At 31.2% G+C, this 24,133-nt stretch overlaps 1 protein-coding gene across 1 annotated transcript in view; it reads right to left on the bottom strand.

The window, feature by feature from the left end:
• Nucleotides 1–24,133, bottom strand: part of LOC139484154 (collagen alpha-1(I) chain-like) — an 83,775-nt gene that overhangs the window by 47,843 nt on the left and 11,799 nt on the right. The window contains exons 11-48 of the mRNA XM_071267886.1: nt 23,627–23,644; nt 23,219–23,272; nt 22,632–22,649; nt 22,094–22,111; nt 21,686–21,739; nt 21,102–21,119; nt 20,564–20,581; nt 20,132–20,203; nt 19,551–19,568; nt 18,974–18,991; nt 18,548–18,619; nt 17,964–17,981; nt 17,426–17,443; nt 17,000–17,071; nt 16,416–16,433; nt 15,878–15,895; nt 15,452–15,523; nt 14,868–14,885; nt 14,479–14,496; nt 14,053–14,124; nt 13,467–13,484; nt 13,079–13,096; nt 12,689–12,724; nt 12,106–12,123; nt 11,568–11,585; nt 11,142–11,213; nt 10,558–10,575; nt 10,020–10,037; nt 9,594–9,665; nt 9,010–9,027; nt 8,472–8,489; nt 8,046–8,117; nt 7,462–7,479; nt 6,924–6,941; nt 6,498–6,569; nt 5,914–5,931; nt 5,376–5,393; nt 4,950–5,021 (exon numbers count right to left, since the gene is read on the bottom strand). Coding sequence (XP_071123987.1) covers nt 4,950–5,021; nt 5,376–5,393; nt 5,914–5,931; nt 6,498–6,569; nt 6,924–6,941; nt 7,462–7,479; nt 8,046–8,117; nt 8,472–8,489; nt 9,010–9,027; nt 9,594–9,665; nt 10,020–10,037; nt 10,558–10,575; nt 11,142–11,213; nt 11,568–11,585; nt 12,106–12,123; nt 12,689–12,724; nt 13,079–13,096; nt 13,467–13,484; nt 14,053–14,124; nt 14,479–14,496; nt 14,868–14,885; nt 15,452–15,523; nt 15,878–15,895; nt 16,416–16,433; nt 17,000–17,071; nt 17,426–17,443; nt 17,964–17,981; nt 18,548–18,619; nt 18,974–18,991; nt 19,551–19,568; nt 20,132–20,203; nt 20,564–20,581; nt 21,102–21,119; nt 21,686–21,739; nt 22,094–22,111; nt 22,632–22,649; nt 23,219–23,272; nt 23,627–23,644 — 1,314 coding nt within the window. The remainder of the gene's footprint in view (nt 1–4,949; nt 5,022–5,375; nt 5,394–5,913; nt 5,932–6,497; nt 6,570–6,923; nt 6,942–7,461; nt 7,480–8,045; nt 8,118–8,471; nt 8,490–9,009; nt 9,028–9,593; nt 9,666–10,019; nt 10,038–10,557; nt 10,576–11,141; nt 11,214–11,567; nt 11,586–12,105; nt 12,124–12,688; nt 12,725–13,078; nt 13,097–13,466; nt 13,485–14,052; nt 14,125–14,478; nt 14,497–14,867; nt 14,886–15,451; nt 15,524–15,877; nt 15,896–16,415; nt 16,434–16,999; nt 17,072–17,425; nt 17,444–17,963; nt 17,982–18,547; nt 18,620–18,973; nt 18,992–19,550; nt 19,569–20,131; nt 20,204–20,563; nt 20,582–21,101; nt 21,120–21,685; nt 21,740–22,093; nt 22,112–22,631; nt 22,650–23,218; nt 23,273–23,626; nt 23,645–24,133) is intronic.

The following is a 24,133-nucleotide window of genomic DNA, read 5'->3' as shown; positions in this document are numbered from 1 at the left end:
GCAGTAGAAAAATACTTGTCCATTCTGCATTAGTCACGTGTTATCTATATGTCTTTGGTTTTGATTGTCGCTAATTGGCCGGTTAAATGCTTTGTATATCCCACATTTCCATTTTTGCAAATAAATAAATAGTAACTCTTTTAATTTACATAAACACTTATATACTTGTTAGAAAAACTCCTTATAAGACTGTGAATACTCTCGTGCTTTTCCCGACGCCCATGTGACCAATATACCCCCCACAAAAAGGCACCTTTGCTAATCGCATGCGAGTCGTTTTGTCTCCCCACTTTGTGAAAAGGTGCGTTTTTTACCAGCTGTACCAGGCCTGTATATCATATCTAACTCAAAACACCAAAAACACACAAATCTCCGAAGACCAAAGTGCAAATTAATATGAATCTAAATTAAAAATGATTTTAAGATTAGTCCCCCGCGTGACGCGTTGATGTGGACATTGAAATATCGGGCGTCCGTCCTTCCGTCCGGTTTTGTTAGCTCTCTAACGTGTACAATTCTTGCCAGATTTTTATAAAACTTATATATCAGGTATATATCAGCCTTGTTGCTGACAAGTTTAAAAAATCAGTGCCGACTAACTATTGCATTGAGGAAAAACAAAAAGCGACTCAAAGACAAACACCAGTTTACAAGTATACGACATAAAAATGAGGATGTCAGAATGTGACAGTAAACCGGATTTATTTTACATTTATTGATGACTTGCTATTTTTATTACCGGATTTCCAGTCCCGTGATTGATTTATTGTTGTACTGCGGACGAGCAGGCGGACTGCCCCAGTCGTTTCCGTGCGATGACTTATGAACCTTTCATCCAAAGGTTTTCAAATTTTAATATGTTGTAACTGGTGAGAAAATGGAGGTAGAGTTCGATATTGACGATTAACTTTACATCATTCAGCAACAACATTATTTTGATTTGAAATGAAATGCTATTGCTAAGAAATATTTTTAAAATTTTGAGCCTTCGATTAGAACAAATACATGTACTGGGATTTTTTTTATATCATTATACCTTTAAATAGGATGAAGTCAAGATCGGGAAACCAAAAGGCACCAAGATGTTTTATTAAAATTTTGAATTGATTGAATACTACTATATATATCTTCAGAATAAAACTGATACAGGAGCAGGAAGGTTATTGAAATTGATGTAGTTTTTTTTTTCATTAATGTTGGTCATTTTTATTCTTGTTAAAACACGAAATACAGAGATTATACCTGATTCAAAAATTAAACTACTTGCTTTGCATCGAATCTATTATATCTGCTACATGTAGGAGAAGCGGGGAAACGAGAATGTTTTTTGTTTTTTGTTTTATATATTATACAAAAGATAATTGTTTAAAAACAGTTTTACTGTATATAATTTCAATATATTTTTAGATACAATGTTACAGTAACTGTCCTTATTTCTCTTTTAATTTTCTAGCATATAAACTTTAAATTATTTGCGTTTTTCAAAGTATTAACACGTTTTCACGAATACAAACTGCATGTTTAATGATGTCTTTATCTGGCAACTCTTGACTTGCGTAATTGGTATAATCTGTTTACAACGTCTGGTTTTATTATACACAATTAGCGTTACATTGTATTTGATCAATTTTGGTAATAAACACATTTTGGTAATTAACACATTTTAAAGTACCCTGTAGTGTTAAAAGATGAACCATTTCACAGTCAGGAAAATCCCTTCATTTACATACAAGTGACACATTTACCACCTATTAAGGGATAGTTAATTCATGCTCTTTCTTCGCAGTATAGCCAGTCGAGGTCGTTAAAAACTCCCATCGTCGTCATCTCTTTCTTTATTGTATTATTTGACATTTTCAATTGTAAACATAAACATTCTGACAACATTCAGATAAAATACATGTATGTGCATACTCGTGTATTTTCAATTTATAGGATCATGCAAAACACACGCCTTGGCTCAAGTTATATTGAAATAATTATGAACATTTTAAAGCAGTGTTTTGTTATGCAAGCACGATCTTAAAAAAAAAATAAAAAATCCCATTACTGTTTAAATTTTTTTCCATGGTTCTGGAGTAAAGCTTTGGAGATTTCCTTATATATTCAAATAGAAAAAAATATCATCGGTCCGACATATAAAAAGCACCTTGCCATTTTTTAATATCATTAATTATATCTTTAAGCAGTTCGGTTTTGAATCGGGAAGAACAATATCTACTTCAATTCAAATATTCGCTCGGTGTGACTCTCTGAAACCATCAATACGTGAACTTTTCTGCAAAAAGTACAATACAACATATGGATTTATTTTTTCCGTAAATTCGAAATAATCGACACATCTTACAGCATTTACTAGGGTCTGGATGGGGTCTTTCATATCTGTATTCTATGATAAATTATATCATATTTCTCTATTTCTTTTATATTTTATGCCCATTGTCATGATTATTTTCTATTCTGTATATATATTAGACCCTTTTTATCTAATTTTTTGGGAGTAAATTGTTTTCTTTTTTTCTTCTTTTAGCTCTAATCATGACCCTCATTTACGTTTGTTGTGCATGCGAGATATAAACTGCAGTCTCGCAAAGCTATACCTGTGTGAAGACAACTTAACATTATTAATGTTTCATATACTAACTATGAAGTAAATAACATGCATTTCTTTACGTACATAAATACATCCGACAAATGTTTGCAAAAATAAGCAAATATTTGTCAGTATTTACTTTGGTTGTAAATGTTTTATAAACCGCGGTCTCTCAAAACTTTGCACACGTCTATAAACATATGTTGCAAATATTAATATTTATCAAAATAACTTTAATACTGGAAAGTATTAGTAAATAAAATACATGTCTTTACATACATAAATTATATCGACAAATGTTTGCAAATATAACACAAACATTTGACAGCATTTACTTTGGCTGTAAATGTTTTATAAACCGCGGTCTCTCAAAACTTTGCATACGTCTGTAAAGATATTTTGCAAATATCGATATTTATCAAAATATTTATGATAATGGAAAGTATAAGTAAATAAAATGCACTCCTTTACATACATAAACGATATCGACAAACGTTTTCAAATATAACACAAACAGTTGATAGCATTTACATTGGTTGTAAATGTTTTATAAACCGCGGTCTCTCAAAACTTTGCATACGTCTGTAAAGATATGTTGCAAATATCGATATTTATCAAAATAACTATAATACTGGAAAGTATTAGTAAATAAAATACATTTCTTTACATGCATGAACGATATCGAAAAACGTTTGCAAATATAACATAAACATTTGATAGCATTTACATTGGTTGTAAATGTTTTATAAACCGCGGTCTCTCAAAACTGCCCACACCTCTGTAAAACATTTATGTAAATTTTAAACTTTGCATACATCTCCTATCCTGGAAAGTGCATGCAAATATAAGGCCTATCTTTACATATCTTTAGAATATGAATAAAGATATGGAAATTAAATAATTATCTTTAGCATATCTTTGAGAAAGTCCAAAATAATGCCAAAGGAATAATGCATTTACATATACATTAGTAGGTCCGCAAATATATCTGGCAGAAAAGTAGTTACATTTGTCAAACATTTACATGATTGCCCAAATTGTTGTAAATCTGCCTTTTCGTGTAGTGACGGGTGATTTGAAAGCAATGTTTTAAAAGGTTTGTAATGATTATAATGTTTACATATAATTGCAAGTAGTTTGTTCAACCAAAGAAAACTTAAATGTGTATTTGCAAGCATAATAGATACTGTGCAAACAGGTTGCAATTGGCATACACACAAAAGTTGATACATACCATCGTTTCCGTTTGAACCTAAAAGTGAAGGAAAATAAGATAGCAAAAGTACAATAATATAAAAACTATCTTTGTACTTGTATAAGTGGCCGACAAGTATCATATTATTCTATTCTTTCAACATTTCAGATAACTATCTTTTATTGTATTATTTGTACTTGCAGGGATGGTATGGTTGATTTCGAGGGTATACGTGAACCGCAAATTTTATTGTTCAAAGAAATACACATGTTTCAGGCTTGTATAAAAAACGTTGTCAAAATCACTATTTTAAATATCCACGAAAATATATTATGACTTCAATTAACAAATGTTTGTATGCGGCTTGAAAATTGAACAATTATCCTAAAATGATATCTAAGGAATTAAAGAGATGATTTGTACGCCATGTTTCAAAAGGTTAGTTATTATAACAATGATGTTGAAATATAATTGCAAGTAAATTCTTTAACCACAGAAAAGTTAAATGTTTATTTGCAAGCATAACCGACACAGTGCAAACAGGCTGCAATTGGCATGGACGGAAGATGATACATACCAGCGGCTCCGTCTGCTCTTGAAAGTAAGATGATAAGATATGACAGTATACTTACAATACTATAAAACAATCTGTTTAAATAGATCTTTAACTTTTACTTGTTATAGTGGTTTGACAGGTATCATATTCTTAATTTCTGCCAATATTTCAGATAGCTATCTTCTATTGATTCATTTGTATTCATAGGAATGGGATGGTTGATTTTGCGGGAAATTGTGAACAACGAATTTTATCGTTCAAAGAAATACACATTAGAAAGGGTTGTTTATCAACGTTGATAAAACCACTATATTAAATATCCACGAAAACACAATGTGACATCAATAACGAAAGTGTGTACCCTTGAAAATTAGACGAATTCACAGTATGCGTTATTTGTAAACTCAACAGACAAGCTACAGTGTTATTGGTGGGGTTGTTAAAAACAATTATTTAAATGATTATTTTTGTTTTAAGTGAATGAAAAGTTTGATCAAAATGTTGATAAAACGTATTCATTTTTAAATGATGTATTTGTGCCTTGTGAGCAAATACGATTAATTGTGACTAGAATGCATTTGATTTACACGAATGTTCATACATACCAGCCTTTCCTTCAGGTCCTTGAGGTCCTTCGGGTCCTTGAGGTCCGTCGGATCCTTGAGGTCCTGGTCCTCCTGCAAGTCAGAGATGATATAATGTCATCCTTATAATACTTTTAATAGAAATTTTATTTTCAAGAACCTAACATTGGTATGAATTAAAGTTGTAAAATGTGTACCATAATCGTCGTGTATATAAACATTTGTATGCATCTTGAAAATACGTGAACAGCTATTAAAAGATGTTATCTAAAGATTTAAACGGGTGATTTGAAAGCAATGTTTTAAAAGGTTTGTAATGATTATAATGTTTACATATAATTGCAAGTAGTTTGTTCAACCAAAGAAAACTTAAATGTGTATTTGCAAGCATAATAGATACTGTGCAAACAGGTTGCAATTGGCATACACACAAAAGTTGATACATACCATCGTTTCCGTTTGAACCTGAAAGTGAAGGAAAATAAGATAGCAAAAGTACAATAATATAAAAACTATCTTTGTACTTGTATAAGTGGCCGACAAGTATCATATTATTCTATTCTTTCAACATTTCAGATAACTATCTTTTATTGTATTATTTGTACTTGCAGGGATGGTATGGTTGATTTCGAGGGTATACGTGAACCGCAAATTTTATTGTTCAAAGAAATACACATGTTTCAGACTTGTATAAAAAACGTTGTCAAAATCACTATTTTAAATATCCACGAAAATATATTATGACTTCAATTAACAAATGTTTGTATGCGGCTTGAAAATTGAACAATTATCCTAAAATGATATCTAAGGAATTAAAGAGATGATTTGTACGCCATGTTTCAAAAGGTTAGTTATTATAACAATGATGTTGAAATATAATTGCAAGTAAATTCTTTAACCACAGAAAAGTTAAATGTTTATTTGCAAGCATAACCGACACAGTGCAAACAGGCTGCAATTGGCATGGACGGAAGATGATACATACCAGCGGCTCCGTCTGCTCCTGAAAGTAAGATGATAAGATATGACAGTATACTTACAATACTATAAAACAATCTGTTTAAATAGATCTTTAACTTTTACTTGTTATAGTGGTTTGACAGGTATCATATTCTTAATTTCTGCCAATATTTCAGATAGCTATCTTCTATTGATTCATTTGTATTCATAGGAATGGGATGGTTGATTTTGCGGGAAATTGTGAACAACGAATTTTATTGTTCAAAGAAATACACATTAGAAAGGGTTGTTTATCAACGTTGATAAAACCACTATATTAAATATCCACGAAAACACAAAGTGACATCAATAACGAAAGTGTGTACCCTTGAAAATTAGACGAATTCACAGTATGCGTTATTTGTAAACTCAACAGACAAGCTACAGTGTTATTGGTGGGGTTGTTAAAAACATTTCTTTAAATGATTATTTTTGTTTTAAGTGAATGAAAAGTTTGATCAAAATGTTGATAAAACGTATTCATTTTTAAATGATGTATTTGTGCCTTGTGAGCAAATACGATTAATTGTAACTAGAATGCATTTGATTTACACGAATGTACATACATACCAGCCTTTCCTTCAGGTCCTTGAGGTCCTTCGGGTCCTTGAGGTCCGTCGGATCCTTGAGGTCCTGGTCCTCCTGCAAGTCAGAGATGATATAATGTCATCCTTATAATACTTTTAATAGAAATTTTATTTTCAAGAACCTAACATTGGTATGAATTAAAGTTGTAAAATGTGTACCATAATCGTCGTGTATATAAACATTTGTATGCATCTTGAAAATACGTGAACAGCTATTAAAAGATGTTATCTAAAGATTTAAACGGGTGATTTGAAAGCAATGTTTTAAAAGGTTTGTAATGATTATAATGTTTACATATAATTGCAAGTAGTTTGTTCAACCAAAGAAAACTTAAATGTGTATTTGCAAGCATAATAGATACTGTGCAAACAGGTTGCAATTGGCATACACACAAAAGTTGATACATACCATCGTTTCCGTTTGAACCTGAAAGTGAAGGAAAATAAGATAGCAAAAGTACAATAATATAAAAACTATCTTTGTACTTGTATAAGTGGCCGACAAGTATCATATTATTCTATTCTTTCAACATTTCAGATAACTATCTTTTATTGTATTATTTGTACTTGCAGGGATGGTATGGTTGATTTCGAGGGTATATGTGAACCGCAAATTTTATTGTTCAAAGAAATACACATGTTTCAGGCTTGTATAAAAAACGTTGTCAAAATCACTATTTTAAATATCCACGAAAATATATTATGACTTCAATTAACAAATGTTTGTATGCGGCTTGAAAATTGAACAATTATCCTAAAATGATATCTAAGGAATTAAAGAGATGATTTGTACGCCATGTTTCAAAAGGTTAGTTATTATAACAATGATGTTGAAATATAATTGCAAGTAAATTTTTTAACCACAGAAAAGTTAAATGTTTATTTGCAAGCATAACCGACACAGTGCAAACAGGCTGCAATTGGCATGGACGGAAGATGATACATACCAGCGGCTCCGTCTGCTCCTGAAAGTAAGATGATAAGATATGACAGTATACTTACAATACTATAAAACAATCTGTTTAAATAGATCTTTAACTTTTACTTGTTATAGTGGTTTGACAGGTATCATATTCTTAATTTCTGCCAATATTTCAGATAGCTATCTTCTTTTGATTCATTTGTGTTCATATGAATGGGATGGTTGATTTTGCGGGAAATTGTGAACAACGAATTTTATCGTTCAAAGAAATACACATTAGTAAGGGTTGTTTATCAACGTTGATAAAACCACTATATTAAATATCCACGAAAACACAATGTGACATCAATAACGAAAGTGTGTACCCTTGAAAATTAGACGAATTCACAGTATGCGTTATTTGCAAACTCAACAGACAAGCTATAGTGTTATTGGTGGGGTTGTTAAAAACAATTCTTTAAATGATTATTTTTGTTTTAAGTGAATGAAAAGTTTGATCAAAATGTTGATAAAACGTATTCATTTTTAAAGGATGTATTTGTGCCTTGTGAGCAAATACGATTAATTGTAACTAGAATGTATTTGATTTACACGAATGTTCATACATACCAGCCTTTCCTTCAGGTCCTTGAGGTCCTTCGGGTCCTTGAGGTCCGTCGGATCCTTGAGGTCCTGGTCCTCCTGCAAGTCAGAGATGATATAATGTCATACTTATAATACTTTTAATAGAAATTTTATTTTCAAGAACCTAACATTGGTATGAATTAAAGTTGTAAAATGTGTACCATAATCGTCGTGTATATAAACATTTGTATGCATCTTGAAAATACGTGAACAGCTATTAAAAGATGTTATCTAAAGATTTAAACGGGTGATTTGAAAGCAATGTTTTAAAAGGTTTGTAATGATTATAATGTTTACATATAATTGCAAGTAGTTTGTTCAACCAAAGAAAACTTAAATGTGTATTTGCAAGCATAATAGATACTGTGCAAACAGGTTGCAATTGGCATACACACAAAAGTTGATACATACCATCGTTTCCGTTTGAACCTGAAAGTGAAGGAAAATAAGATAGCAAAAGTACAATAATATAAAAACTATCTTTGTACTTGTATAAGTGGCCGACAAGTATCATATTATTCTATTCTTTGAACATTTCAGATAACTATCTTTTATTGTATTATTTGTACTTGCAGGGATGGTATGGTTGATTTCGAGGGTATACGTGAACCGCAAATTTTATTGTTCAAAGAAATACACATGTTTCAGGCTTGTATAAAAAACGTTGTCAAAATCACTATTTTAAATATCCACGAAAATATATTATGACTTCAATTAACAAATGTTTGTATGCGGCTTGAAAATTGAACAAATATCCTAAAATGATATCTAAGGAATTAAAGAGATGATTTGTACGCCATGTTTCAAAAGGTTAGTTATTATAACAATGATGTTGAAATATAATTGCAAGTAAATTTTTTAACCACAGAAAAGTTAAATGTTTATTTGCAAGCATAACCGACACAGTGCAAACAGGCTGCAATTGGCATGGACGGAAGATGATACATACCAGCGGCTCCGTCTGCTCCTGAAAGTAAGATGATAAGATATGACAGTATACTTACAATACTATAAAACAATCTGTTTAAATAGATCTTTAACTTTTACTTGTTATAGTGGTTTGACAGGTATCATATTCTTAATTTCTGCCAATATTTCAGATAGCTATCTTCTTTTGATTCATTTGTGTTCATATGAATGGGATGGTTGATTTTGCGGGAAATTGTGAACAACGAATTTTATCGTTCAAAGAAATACACATTAGTAAGGGTTGTTTATCAACGTTGATAAAACCACTATATTAAATATCCACGAAAACACAATGTGACATCAATAACGAAAGTGTGTACCCTTGAAAATTAGACGAATTCACAGTATGCGTTATTTGCAAACTCAACAGACAAGCTATAGTGTTATTGGTGGGGTTGTTAAAAACAATTCTTTAAATGATTATTTTTGTTTTAAGTGAATGAAAAGTTTGATCAAAATGTTGATAAAACGTATTCATTTTTAAATGATTTATTTGTGCCTTGTGAGCAAATACGATTAATTGTAACTAGAATGCATTTGATTTACACGAATGTTGATACATACCAGCCTTTCCTTCAGGTCCTTGAGGTCCTTCGGGTCCTTGAGGTCCGTCGGGTCCTTGAGGTCCTGGTCCCCCTGCAAGTCAGAGATGATATAATGTCATACTTATAATACTTTTAATATATATTTTATTTTCAAGAACCTAACATTGGTATGAATTAAAGTTGTAAAATGTGTACCATAATCGTCGTGTATATAAACATTTGTATGCATCTTGAAAATACGTGAACAGCTATTAAAAAATGTTATCTAAATATTTAAACGGGTGATTTGAAAGCAATGTTTTAAAAGGTTTGTAATGATTATAATGTTTACATATAATTGCAAGTAGTTTGTTCAACCAAAGAAAACTTAAATGTGTATTTGCAAGCATAATAGATACTGTGCAAACAGGTTGCAATTGGCATACACACAAAAGTTGATACATACCATCGGCTCCGTTTGAACCTGAAAGTGAAGGAAAATAAGATAGCAAAAGTACAATAATATAAAAACTATCTTTGTACTTGTATAAGTGGCCGACAATTATCATACTATTCTATTCTTTCAACATTTCAGATAACTATATTCTATTGTATCATTTGTACTTGCAAGGATGGTATGGTTGATTTCGAGGGTATACGTGAACCGCGAATTTTGTTGTTCAAAGAAATACACATGTTTCAGGCTTGTATACAAAACGTTGTCAAAATCACTATTTTAAATATCCACGAAAATATATTATGACTTCAATTAACAAATGTTTGTATGCGGCTTGAAAATTAAACAATTATCCTAAAATGATATCTAAGGAATTAAAGAGATGATGTGTACGCCATGTTTCAAAAGGTTAGTTATTATAACAATGATGTTGAAATATAATTGCAACTAAATTCTTTAACAACAGAAAAGTCAAATGTTTATTTGCAAGCATAACCGACACAGTGCAAACAGGCTGCAATTGGCATAGACGGAAGATGATACATACCAGCGGCTCCGTCTGCTCCTGAAAGTAAGATGATAAGATATGACAGTATAATTATCATACTATAAAACAATCTGTTTAAATAGATCTTTAACTTTTACTTGTTATAGTGGTTTGACAGGTATCATATTCTTATTTTCTGCCAATATTTCAGATAGCTATCTTCTATTGATTCATTTGTGTTCATATGAATGGGATGGTTGATTTCGCGGGAAATTGTCAACAACGAATTTTATCGTTCAAAGAAATACACATTAGAAAGGGTTGTTTATCAACGTTGATAAAACCACTACATTAAATATCCACGAAAACACAATGTGACATCAATAACGAAAGTGTGTACCCTTGAAAATTAGACGAATTCACAGTATGCGTTATTTGCAAACTCAACAGACAAGCTACAGTGTTATTGGTGGGGTTGTTAAAAACAATTATTTAAATGATTATTTTTGTTTTAAGTGAATGAAAAGTTTGATCAAAATGTTGATAAAACGTATTCATTTTTAAATGATGTATTTGTGCCTTGTGAGCAAATACGATTAATTGTAACTAGAATGCATTTGATTTACACGAATGTTCATACATACCAGCCTTTCCTTCAGGTCCTTGAGGTCCTTCGGGTCCTTGAGGTCCGTCGGATCCTTGAGGTCCTGGTCCTCCTGCAAGTCAGAGATGATATAATGTCATCCTTATAATACTTTTAATAGAAATTTTATTTTCAAGAACCTAACATTGGTATGAATTAAAGTTGTAAAATGTGTACCATAATCGTCGTGTATATAAACATTTGTATGCATCTTGAAAATACGTGAACAGCTATTAAAAAATGTTATCTAAAGATTTAAACGGGTGATTTGAAAGCAATGTTGTAAAAGGTTTGTAATGATTATAATGTTTGCATATAATTGCAAGTAGTTTGTTCAACCAAAGAAAACTTAAATGTGTATTTGCAAGCATAATAGATACTGTGCAAACAGGTTGCAATTGGCATACACACAAAAGTTGATACATACCATCGTTTCCGTTTGAACCTGAAAGTGAAGGAAAATAAGATAGCAAAAGTACAATAATATAAAAACTATCTTTGTACTTGTATAAGTGGCCGACAAGTATCATATTATTCTATTCTTTCAACATTTCAGATAACTATCTTTTATTGTATTATTTGTACTTGCAGGGATGGTATGGTTGATTTCGAGGGTATACGTGAACCGCAAATTTTATTGTTCAAAGAAATACACATGTTTCAGGCTTGTATAAAAAACGTTGTCAAAATCACTATTTTAAATATCCACGAAAATATATTATGACTTCAATTAACAAATGTTTGTATGCGGCTTGAAAATTGAACAATTATCCTAAAATGATATCTAAGGAATTAAAGAGATGATTTGTACGCCATGTTTCAACAGGTTAGTTATTATAACAATGATGTTGAAATATAATTGCAAGTAAATTCTTTAACCACAGAAAAGTTAAATGTTTATTTGCAAGCATAACCGACACAGTGCAAACAGGCTGCAATTGGCATGGACGGAAGATGATACATACCAGCGGCTCCGTCTGCTCCTGAAAGTAAGATGATAAGATATGACAGTATACTTACAATACTATAAAACAATCTGTTTAAAAAGATCTTTAACTTTTACTTGTTATAGTGGTTTGACAGGTATCATATTCTTAATTTCTGCCAATATTTCAGATAGCTATCTTCTATTGATTCATTTGTATTCATAGGAATGGGATGGTTGATTTTGCGGGAAATTGTGAACAACGAATTTTATTGTTCAAAGAAATACACATTAGAAAGGGTTGTTTATCAACGTTGATAAAACCACTATATTAAATATCCACGAAAACACAATGTGACATCAATAACGAAAGTGTGTACCCTTGAAAATTAGACGATTCACAGTATGCGTTATTTGCAAACTCAACAGACAAGCTACACTGTTATTGGTGGGGTTGTTAAAAACAATTCTTTAAATGATTATTTTTGTTTTAAGTGAATGAAAAGTTTGATCAAAATGTTGATAAAACGTATTCATTTTTAAATGATTTATTTGTGCCTTGTGGGCAAATACGATTAATTGTAACTAAAATGCATTTTATTTACACGAATGTTGATACATACCAGCCTTTCCTTCAGGTCCTTGAGGTCCTGGTCCTCCTGCAAGTCAGAGATGATATAACGTCATCCTTATAATACTTTTAACAGAAATTTTATTTTCAAGAACCTAACTTTGGTATGAATTAAAGTTGTAAAATGTGTACCATAATCGTCGTGTATATAAACATTTGTATGCGTCTTGAAAATACGTGAACAGCTATTAAAAAATGTTATCTAAAGATTTAAACGGGTGATTTGAAAGCAATGTTTTAAAAGGTTTGTAATGATTATAATGTTTACATGTAATTGCAAATAGTTTGTTCAACCAAAGAAAACTTAAATGTGTATTTGCAAGCATAATAGATACTGTGCAAACAGGTTGCAATTGGCATACACACAAAAGTTGATACATACCATCGGCTCCGTTTGAACCTGAAAGTGAAGGAAAATAAGATAGCAAAAGTACAATAATATAAAAACTATCTTGGTACTTGTATAAGTGGCTTTTATACAAAACGTTGTCAAAATCACTATTTTAAATATCCACGAAATATATTATGACTTCAATTAACAAATGTTTGTATGCGGCTTGAAAATTGAACAATTATCCTAACATGATATCTAAGGAATTAAAGAGATGATTTTTACGCCATGTTTCAAAAGGTTAGTTATTATAACAATGATGTTGAAATATAATTGCAAGTCAATTTTTTAACCACAGAAAAGTTAAATGTTTATTTGCAAGCATAAACGCCACAGTGCAAACAGGCTGCAATTGGCATGGACGGAAGATGATACATACCAGCGGCTCCGTCTGCTCCTGAAAGTAAGATGAAAAGATATGACAGTATAATTACAATACTATAAAACAATCTGTTTAAATAGATCTTTAACTTTTACTTGTTATAGTGGTTTGACAGGTATCATATTCTTATTTTCTGCCAATATTTCAGATAACTATCTTCTATTGATTCATTTGTATTCATAGGAATGGGATGGTTGATTTCGCGGGAAATTGTGAACAACGAATTTTGTCGTTCAAAGAAATACACATTAGTAACGGTTGTGTATCAACACGTTGATAAACCACTATATTAAATATCCACGAAAACACAATGTGACATCAATAACGAAAGTGTGTACCCTTGAAAATTAGACGAATTCACAGTATGCGTTATTTGCAAACTCAACAGACAAGCTACACTGTTATTGGTGGGGTTGTTAAAAACAATCCTTTAAATGATTATTTTTGTTTTAAGTGAATGAAAAGTTTGATCAAAATGTTGATAAAACGTATTCATTTTTTAAATGATTTATTTGTGCCTTGTGAGCAAATACGATTAATTGTAACTAGAATGCATTTGATTTACACGAATGTTGATACATACCAGCCTTTCCTTCAGGTCCTTGAGGTCCTTCGGGTCCTTGAGGTCCGTCGGGTCCTTGAGGTCCTGGTCCTCCTGCAAGTCAGAGAGGATATAATGTCATCCTTATAATACTTTCAATAGAAATTTTATTTTCAAGAACCTAACATTGGTATGAATTAAAGTTGTAAAATGTGTACCATAATCGTCGTGTATATAAACATTTGTATGCGTCTTAAAAATACGTGAACAGCTATTAAAAAATGTTATCTAAAGATTTTAACGGGTGATTTGAAAGCAATGTTTTAAAAGGTTTGTAATGATTATAATGTTTACATATAATTGCAAATAGTTTGTTAAACCACAGAAAACTTAAATGTGTATTTGCAAGCATAATAGATACTGTGCAAACAGGTTGCAATTGGCATACACACAAAAGTTGATACATACCATCGGCTCCGTTTGAACCTGAAAGTGAAGGAAAATAAGATAGCAAAAGTACAATAATATAAAAACTATCTTTGTACTTGTATAAGTGGCTTGTATACAAAACGTTGTCAAAATCACTATTTTAAATATCCACGAAAATATATTATGACTTCAGTTAACAAATGTTTGTATGCGGCTTGAAAATTGAACAATTATCCTAACATGATATCTATGGAATTAAAGAGATGATTTTTACGCCATGTTTCAAACGGTTTGTTATTATAACAATGATGTTGAAATATAATTGCAAGTAAATTCTTTAACCAAAGAAAAGTTAAATGTTTATTTGCAAGCATAACCGACACAGTGCAAACAGGCTGCAATTGGCATGGACGGAAGATGATACATACCAGCGGCTCCGTCTGCTCCTGAAAGTAAGATGATAAGATATGACAGTATAATTACAATACTATAAAACAATCTGTTTAAATAGATCTTTAACTTTTACTTGTTATAGTGGTTTGACAGGTATCATATTCTTATTTTCTGCCAATATTTCAGATAACTATCTTCTATTGATTCATTTGTATTCATAGGAATGGGATGGTTGATTTCGCGGGAAATTGTCAACAACGAATTTTATCGTTCAAAGAAATACACATTAGTAAGGGTTGTTTATCAACGTTGATAAAACCACTATATTAAATATCCACGAAAACACAATGTGACATCAATAACGAAAGTGTGTACCCTTGAAAATTAGACGAATTCACAGTATGCGTTATTTGCAAACTCAACAGACAAGCTACAGTGTTATTGGTGGGGTTGTTAAAAACAATTCTTTAAATGATTATTTTTGTTTTAAATGAATGAAAAGTTTGATCAAAATGTTGATAAAACGTATTCATTTTTAAATGATTTATTTGTGCCTTGTGGGCAAATTCGATTAATTGTAACTAAAATGCATTTTATTTACACGAATGTTGATACATACCAGCCTTTCCTTCAGGTCCTTGAGGTCCTTCGGGTCCTTGAGGTCCGTCGGGTCCTTGAGGTCCTGGTCCTCCTGCAAGTCAGAGATGATATAACGTCATCCTTATAATACTTTTAACAGAAATTTTATTTTCAAGAACCTAACATTGGTATGAATTAAAGTTGTAAAATGTGTACCATAATCGTCGTGTATATAAACATTTGTATGCGTCTTCAAAATACGTGAACAGCTATTAAAAAATGTTATGTAAAGATTTAAACGGGTGATTTGAAAGCAATGTTTTAAGAGGTTTGTAATGATTATAATGTTTACATATAATTGTAAATAGTTTGTTCAACCAAAGAAAACTTAAATGTGTATTTGCAAGCATAATAGATACCGTGCAAACAGGTTGCAATTGTCATACACACAAAAGTTGATACATACCATCGGCTCCGTTTGAACCTGAAAGTGAAGGAAAATAAGATAGCAAAAGTACAATAATATAAAAACTATCTTTGTAATTGTATAAGTGGCCGACAAGTATCATATTATTCTATTCTTTCAACATTTCAGATAAATATCTTCTATTGTATCGTTTGTATTTGCAAGGATGGTATGGTTGATTTCGAGGGTATACGTGAACCGCGAATTTTATTGTTCAAAGAAATACACATGTTTCAGGCTTGTACACAAAACGTTGTCAAAATCACTATTTTAAATATCCACGAAAATATATTATGACTTCGATCAACAAATGTTTGTATGCGGCTTGAAAATTGAACAATTATCCTAACATGATATCTAAGGAATTAAAGAGATGATTTGTACGCCATGTTTCAAAAGGTTAGTTATTATAACAATGATGTTGAAATATAATTGCAAGTAAATTCTTTAACCACAGAAAAGTTAAATGTTTATTTGCAAGCATAACCGACACAGTGCAAACAGGCTGCAATTGGCATGGATGGAAGATGATACATACCAGCGGCTCCGTCTGCTCCTGAAAGTAAGATGATAAGATATGACAGTATAATTACAATACTATAAAACAATCTGTTTAAATAGATCTTTAACTTTTACTTGTTATAGTGGTTTGACAGGTATCATATTCTTATTTTCTGCCAATATTTCGGATAACTATCTTCTATTGATTCATTTGTATTCATAGGAATGGGATGGTTGATTTCGCGGGAAATTGTCAACAACGAATTTTATCGTTCAAAGAAATACACATTAGTAAGGGTTGTGTATCAACGTTGATAAAACCACTATATTAAATATCCACGAAAACACAATGTGGCATCAATAACGAAAGTGAGTACCCTTGAAAATTAGACGAATTCACAGTATGCGTTATTTGCAAACTCAACAGACAAGCTACAGTGTTATTGGTGGGGTTGTTAAAAACAATTCTTTTAATGATTATTTTTGTTATAAGTGAATGAAAAGTTTGATCAAAATGTTAATAAAACATATTCATTTTTAAATGATTTATTTGTGCATTGTGAGCAAATACGATTAATTGTAACTAGAATGCATTTGATTTACACGAATGTTGATACATACCAGCCTTTCCTTCAGGTCCTTGAGGTCCTTCGGATCCTTGAGGTCCGTCGGGTCCTTGAGGTCCCGGTCCTCCTGCAAGTCAGAGATGATATAATGTCATCCTTATAATACTTTTAATAGAAATTATATTTTGAAGAACCTAACATTGGTATGAATTAAAGTTGTAAAATGTGTACCATAATCGTCGTGTATATAAACATTTGTATGCGTCTTGAAAATACCTGAACAGCTATTAAAAAATTGTATCTAAAGATTTAAACGGGTGATTTGAAAGCAATATTTTAAAAGTTTTGTAATGATTATAATGTTTACATATAATTGCAAGTAGTTTGGTCAACCAAAGAAAACTTAAATGTGTATTTGCAAGCATAATAGATACTGTGCAAACAGGTTGCAATTGGCATACACACAAAAGTTGATACATACCTTCGGCTCCGTTTGAACCTGAAAGTGAAGGAAAATAAGATAGCAAAAGTACAATAATATAAAAACTATCTTTGTACTTGTATAAGTGGCCGACAGGTATCATATTATTCTATTCTTTCAACATTTCAGATAACTATCTTCTATTTTATCATTTGTACTTGCAAGGATGGTATGGTTGATTTCGAGGGTATACGTGAATCGCGAATTTTCTTGTTAAAAGAAATACACATGTTTCAGGCTTGTATACAAAACGTTGTCAAAATCACTATTTTAAATATCCACGAAAATATATTATGACTTCAATTAACAAGTGTTTGTATGCGGCTTGAAAATTGAACAACTATCCTAACATGATATCTAAGGAATTAAAGAGATGATTTGTACGCCATGTTTCAAAAGGTTAGTTATTATAACAATGATGTTGAAATATAATTGCAAGTAACTTCTTTAACCAAAGAAAAGTTAAATGTTTATTTTTAAGCATAACCGACACAGTGCAAACAGGCTGCAATTGTCATGGACGGAAGATGATACATACCAGCGGCTCCGTCTGCTCCTGAAAGTAAGATGATAAGATATGACAGTATAATTACAATACTATAAAACAATCTGTTTAAATAGATCTTTAACTTTTACTTGTTATAGTGGTTTGACAGGTATCATATTCTTATTTTCTGCCAATATTTCAGATAACTATCTTCTATTGATTCATTTGTATTCATAGGAATGGGATGGTTGATTTCGCGGGAAATTGTGAACAACGAATTTTATTGTTCAAAGAAATACACATTAGTAAGGGTTGTTTATCAACGTTGATAGAACAACTATATTAAATATCCACAAAAACACAATGTGACATCAATAACGAAAGTGTGTACCCTTGAAAATTAGACGAATTCACAGTATGCGTTATTTGCAAACTCAACAGACAAGCTACAGTGTTATTGGTGAGGTTGTTAAAAACAATTCTTTAAATGATTATTTTTGTTTTAAATGAATGAAAAGTTTGATCAAAATGTTGATAAAACGTATTCATTTTTAAATGATTTATTTGTGCCTTGTGAGCAAATACGATTAATTGTAACTAGAATGCATTTGATTTACACGAATGTTGATACACACCAGCCTTTCCTTCAGGTCCTTGAGGTCCTTCGGGTCCTTGAGGTCCGTCGGGTCCTTGAGGTCCTGGTCCTCCTGCAAGTCAGAGATGATATAATGTCATCCTTATAATACATTTAATAGAAATTTTATTTTCAAGAACCTAACATTGGTATGAATTAAAGTTGTAAAATGTGTACCATAATTGTCGTGTATATAAACATTTGTATGCATCTTGAAAATACGTGAACAGCTATTAAAAATTTTTATCTAAAGATTTAAACGGGTGATTTGAAAGCAATATTTTAAAAGGTTTGTAATGATTATAATGTTTACATATAATTGCAAGTAGTTTGGTCAACCAAAGAAAACTTAAATGTGTATTTGCAAGCATAATAGATACTGTGCAAACAGGTTGCAATTGGCATACACACAAAAGTTGATACATACCTTCGGCTCCGTTTGAACCTGAAAGTGAAGGAAAATAAGATAGCAAAAGTACAATAATATAAAAACTATCTTTGTAAGATAGCAAAAGTACAATAATATAAAAACTATCTTTGTACTTGTATAAGTGGCCGACAGGTATCATATTATTCTATTCTTTCAACATTTCAGATAACTATCTTCTATTTTATCATTTGTACTTGCAAGGATGGTATGGTTGATTTCGAAAGTATACGTGAATCGCGAATTGTCTTGTTCAAAGAAATACACATGTTTCGGGCTTGTATACAAAACGTTGTCAAAATCACTATTTTAAATATCCACGAAAATATATTATGACTTCAATTAACAAGTGTTTGTATGCGGCTTGAAAATTGAACAATTATCCTAAAATGATATCTAAGGAATTAAAGAGATGATTTGTACGCCATGTTTCAAAAGGTTAGTTATTATAACAATGATGTTGAAATATAATTGCAAGTAACTTCTTTAACCAAAGAAAAGTTAAATGTTTATTTGTAAGGATAACCGACACAGTGCAAACAGGCTGCAATTGGCATGGACGGAAGATGATACATACCAGCGGCTCCGTCTGCTCCTGAAAGTAAGATGATAAGATATGACAGTATAATTACAATACTATAAAACAATCTGTTTAAATAGATCTTTAACTTTTACTTGTTATAGTGGTTTGACAGGTATCATATTCTTATTTTCTGCCAATATTTCAGATAACTATCTTCTATTGATTCATTTGTATTCATAGGAATGGGATGGTTGATTTCGCGGGAAATTGTGAACAACGAATTTTATCGTTCAAAGAAATACACATTAGTAAGGGTTGTGTATCAACGTTGATAAAACCACTACATTAAATATCCACGAAAACACAATGTGACATCAATAACGAAAGTGAGTACCCTTGAAGATTAGACGAATTCACAGTATGCGTTATTTGCAAACTCAACAGACAAGCTACAGTGTTATTGGTGGGGTTGTTAAAAACAATCGAAATGATTAGTTTTGTTATAAGTGAATGAAAAGTTTGATCAAAATGTTGATAAAACGTATTCATTTTTAAATGATTTATTTGTGCCTTGTGAGCAAATACGATTAATTGTAACTAGAATGCATTTGATTTACACAAATGTTGATACATACCAGCCTTTCCTTCAGGTCCTTGAGGTCCTTCGGGTCCTTGAGGTCCGTCGGGTCCTTGAGGTCCTGGTCCTCCTGCAAGTCAGAGATGATATAATGTCATCCTTATAATACTTTTAATAGAAATTTTATTTTGAAGAACCTAACATTGGTATGAATTAAAGTTGTAAAATGTGTACCATAATCGTCGTGTATATAAACATTTGTATGCGTCTTGAAAATACGTGAACAGCTATTAAAAAATGTTATCTAAAGATTTAAACGGGTGATTTCAAAAGCAATGTTTTAAAAGGTTTGTAATGATTATAATGTTTACATATAATTGCAAGTAGTTTGGTCAACCAAAGAAAACTTAAATGTGTAATTGCAAGCATAATATTATAGATACTGTGCAAACAGGTTGCAATTGGCATACACACAAAAGTTGATACATACCATCGGCTCCGTTTGAACCTGAAAGTGAAGGAAAATAAGATAGCAAAAGTACAATAATATAAAAACTATCTTTGTACTTGTATAAGTGGCCGACAAGTATCATATTATTCTATTCTTTCAATATTTCAGATAACTATCTTCTATTGTATCAATTGTACTTGCAAGGATGGCAATGTTGATTTTGAGGGTATACGTGAATCGCGAATTTTCTTGTTCAAAGAAATACACATGTTTCAGGCTTGTATACAAAACGTTGTCAAAATCACTATTTTAAATATCCACGAAAATATATTATGACTTCATTTAACAAATGTTTGTATGCGGCTTGAAAATTGAACAATTATCCTAAAATGATATCTAAGGAATTAAAGAGATGATTTGTACGCCATGTTTCAAAAGATTAGTTATTATAACAATGATGTTGAAATTTAATTGCAAGTAAATTCTTTAACCACAGAAAAGTTAAATGTTTATTTGCAAGCATAACCGACACAGTGCAAGCAGGCTGCAATTGGCATGGACGGAAGATGATACATACCAGCGGTTCCGTCTGCTCCTGAAAGTAAGATGATAAGATATGACAGTATAATTACAATACTATAAAACAATCTGTTTAAATAGATCTTTAACTTTTACTTGTTATAGTGGTTTGACAGGTATCATATTCTTATTTTCTGCCAATATTTCAGATAACTATCTTCTATTGATTCATTTGTATTCATAGGAATGGGATGGTTGATTTCGCGGGAAATTGTGAACAACGAATTTTATCGTTCAAAGAAATACACATTAGTAAAGGTTGTGTATCAACGTTGATAAAACCACTATATTAAATATCCACGAAAACACAATGTGACATCAATAACGAAAGTGAGTACCCTTGAATATTAGACGAATTCACAGTATGCGTTATTTGCAAACTCAACAGACAAGCTACAGTGTTATTGGTGGGGTTGTTAAAAACAATTCTTTAAATGATTATTTTTGTTTTAAGTGAATGAAAAGTTTGATCAAAATGTTGATAAAACGTACTCATTTTTAAATGATTTATTTGTGCCTTGTGAGCAAATACGATTAATTGTAACTAGAATGCATTTGATTTACACGAATGTTGATACATACCAGCCTTTCCTTCCGGTCCTTGAGGTCCTTCGGGTCCTTGAGGTCCTGGTCCTCCTGCAAGTCAGAGATGATATAATGTCATCCTTATAATACTTTTAATAGAAATTTTATTTTGAAGAACCTAACATTGGTATGAATTAAAGTTGTAAAATTTGTACCATAATCGTCGTGTATATAAACATTTGTATGCGTCTTGAAAATACGTGAACAACTATTCAATTTTTTTATCTAAAGATTTAAACGGGTGATTTGAAAGCAATGTTTTAAAAGGTTTGTAATGATTATAATGTTTACATATAATTGCAAGTAGTTTGGTCAACCAAAGAAAACTTAAATGTGTAATTGCAAGCATAATAGATACTGTGCAAACAGGTTGCAATTGGCATACACACAAAAGTTGATACATACCATCGGCTCCGTTTGAACCTGAAAGTGAAGGAAAATAAGATAGCAAAAGTACAATAATATAAAAACTATCTTTGTACTTGTATAAGTGGCCGACAAGTATCATATTATTCTATTCTTTCAATATTTCAGATAACTATCTTCTATTGTATCAATTGTACTTGCAAGGATGGCAAGGTTGATTTTGAGGGTATACGTGAATCGCGAATTTTCTTGTTCAAAGAAATACACATGTTTCAGGCTTGTATACAAAACGTTGTCAAAATCACTATTTTAAATATCCACGAAAATATATTATGACTTCATTTAACAAATGTTTGTATGCGGCTTGAAAATTGAACAATTATCCTAAAATGATATCTAAGGAATTAAAGAGATGATTTGTACGCCATGTTTCAAAAGATTAGTTATTATAACAATGAAGTTGAAATTTAATTGCAAGTAAATTCTTTAACCACAGAAAAGTTAAATGTTTATTTGCAAGCATAACCGACACAGTGCAAGCAGGCTGCAATTGGCATGGACGGAAGATGATACATACCAGCGGCTCCGTCTGCTCCTGAAAGTAAGATGATAAGATATGACAGTATAATTACAATACTATAAAACAATCTGTTTAAATAGATCTTTAACTTTTACTTGTTATAGTGGTTTGACAGGTATCATATTCTTATTTTCTGCCAATATTTCAGATAACTATCTTCTATTGATTCATTTGTATTCATAGGAATGGGATGGTTGATTTCGCGGGAAATTGTGAACAACGAATTTTATCGTTCAAAGAAATACACATTAGTAAGGGTTGTGTATCAACGTTGATAAAACCACTATATTAAATATCCACTAAAACACAATGTGACATCAATAACGAAAGTGAGTACCCTTGAAAATTAGACGAATTCACAGTATGAGTTATTTGCAAACTCAACAGAGAAGCTACAGTGTTATTGGTGAGGTTGTTAAAAACAATTCTTTACATGATGATTATTTTTGTTTAAAGTGAATGAAAAGTTTGATCAAAATGTTGATATAACGTATTCATTTTTAAATGATTTATTTGTGGCTTGTGAACAAATACGATTAATTGTAACTAGAATGCTTTTGATTTACAGGAATGTTGATATATACCAGCCTTTCCTTCAGGTCCTTGAGGTCCGTCGGGTCCTTGAGGTCCTGGTCCTCCTGCAAGTCAGAGATGATATAATGTCATCGTTATAATACTTTTAATAGAAATTTTATTTTCAAGAACCTAACATTAGTATAAATTAAAGTTGTAAAATGTGTACCATAATCGTCGTGTATATAAACATTTATATGCGTCTTGAAAATACGTGAACAGCTATTAAAAAATGATATCTAAAGATTTAAACGGGTGATTTGAAAGCAATGTTTTAAAAAGTTTGTAATGATTATAATGTTTACATATAATTGCAAGTAGTTTGGTCAACCAAAGAAAACTTAAATGTGTATTTGCAAGCATAAAAGATACTGTACAAACAGGTTGCAATTGGCATACACACACAAGTTGATACATACCATCGGCTCCGTTTGAACCTGAAAGTGAAGGAAAATAATATAGCAAAAGTACAATAATATAAAAACTTTCTTTGTACTTGTATAAGTGGCCGACAAGTATCATATTATTCTATTCTTTGAACATTTCAGATAAATATCTTCAATTGTATCATTTGTACTTGCAAGGATGGTATGGTTGATTTCGAGGGTATACGTGAACCGCGAATTTATTGTTCAAAGAAATACACATGTTTCAGGCTTGTATACAAAACGTTGTCAAAATCACTATTTGAAATATCCACGAAAATATATTATGACTTCAATTAACAAATGTTTGTATGCGGCTTGAAAATTGAACAATTATCCTAAAATGATATCTAAGGAATTAAAGAGATGATTTGTACGCCATGTTTCAAAAGGTTAGTTATTATAACAACGATGTTGAAATATAATTGCAAGTAAATTCTTTAACCACAGAAAAGTTAAATGTTTATTTGCAAGCATAACCGACACAGTGCAAACAGGCTG

The sequence above is a fragment of the Mytilus edulis genome, chromosome 8 (genome assembly GCF_963676685.1).
Source record: "Mytilus edulis chromosome 8, xbMytEdul2.2, whole genome shotgun sequence".
In the NCBI taxonomy this organism is placed as follows: Eukaryota; Metazoa; Mollusca; class Bivalvia; order Mytilida; family Mytilidae; genus Mytilus; species Mytilus edulis.
Note: the sequence above shows the minus strand (reverse complement) of the source record. Positions and strands in the feature narration are given on the sequence as shown.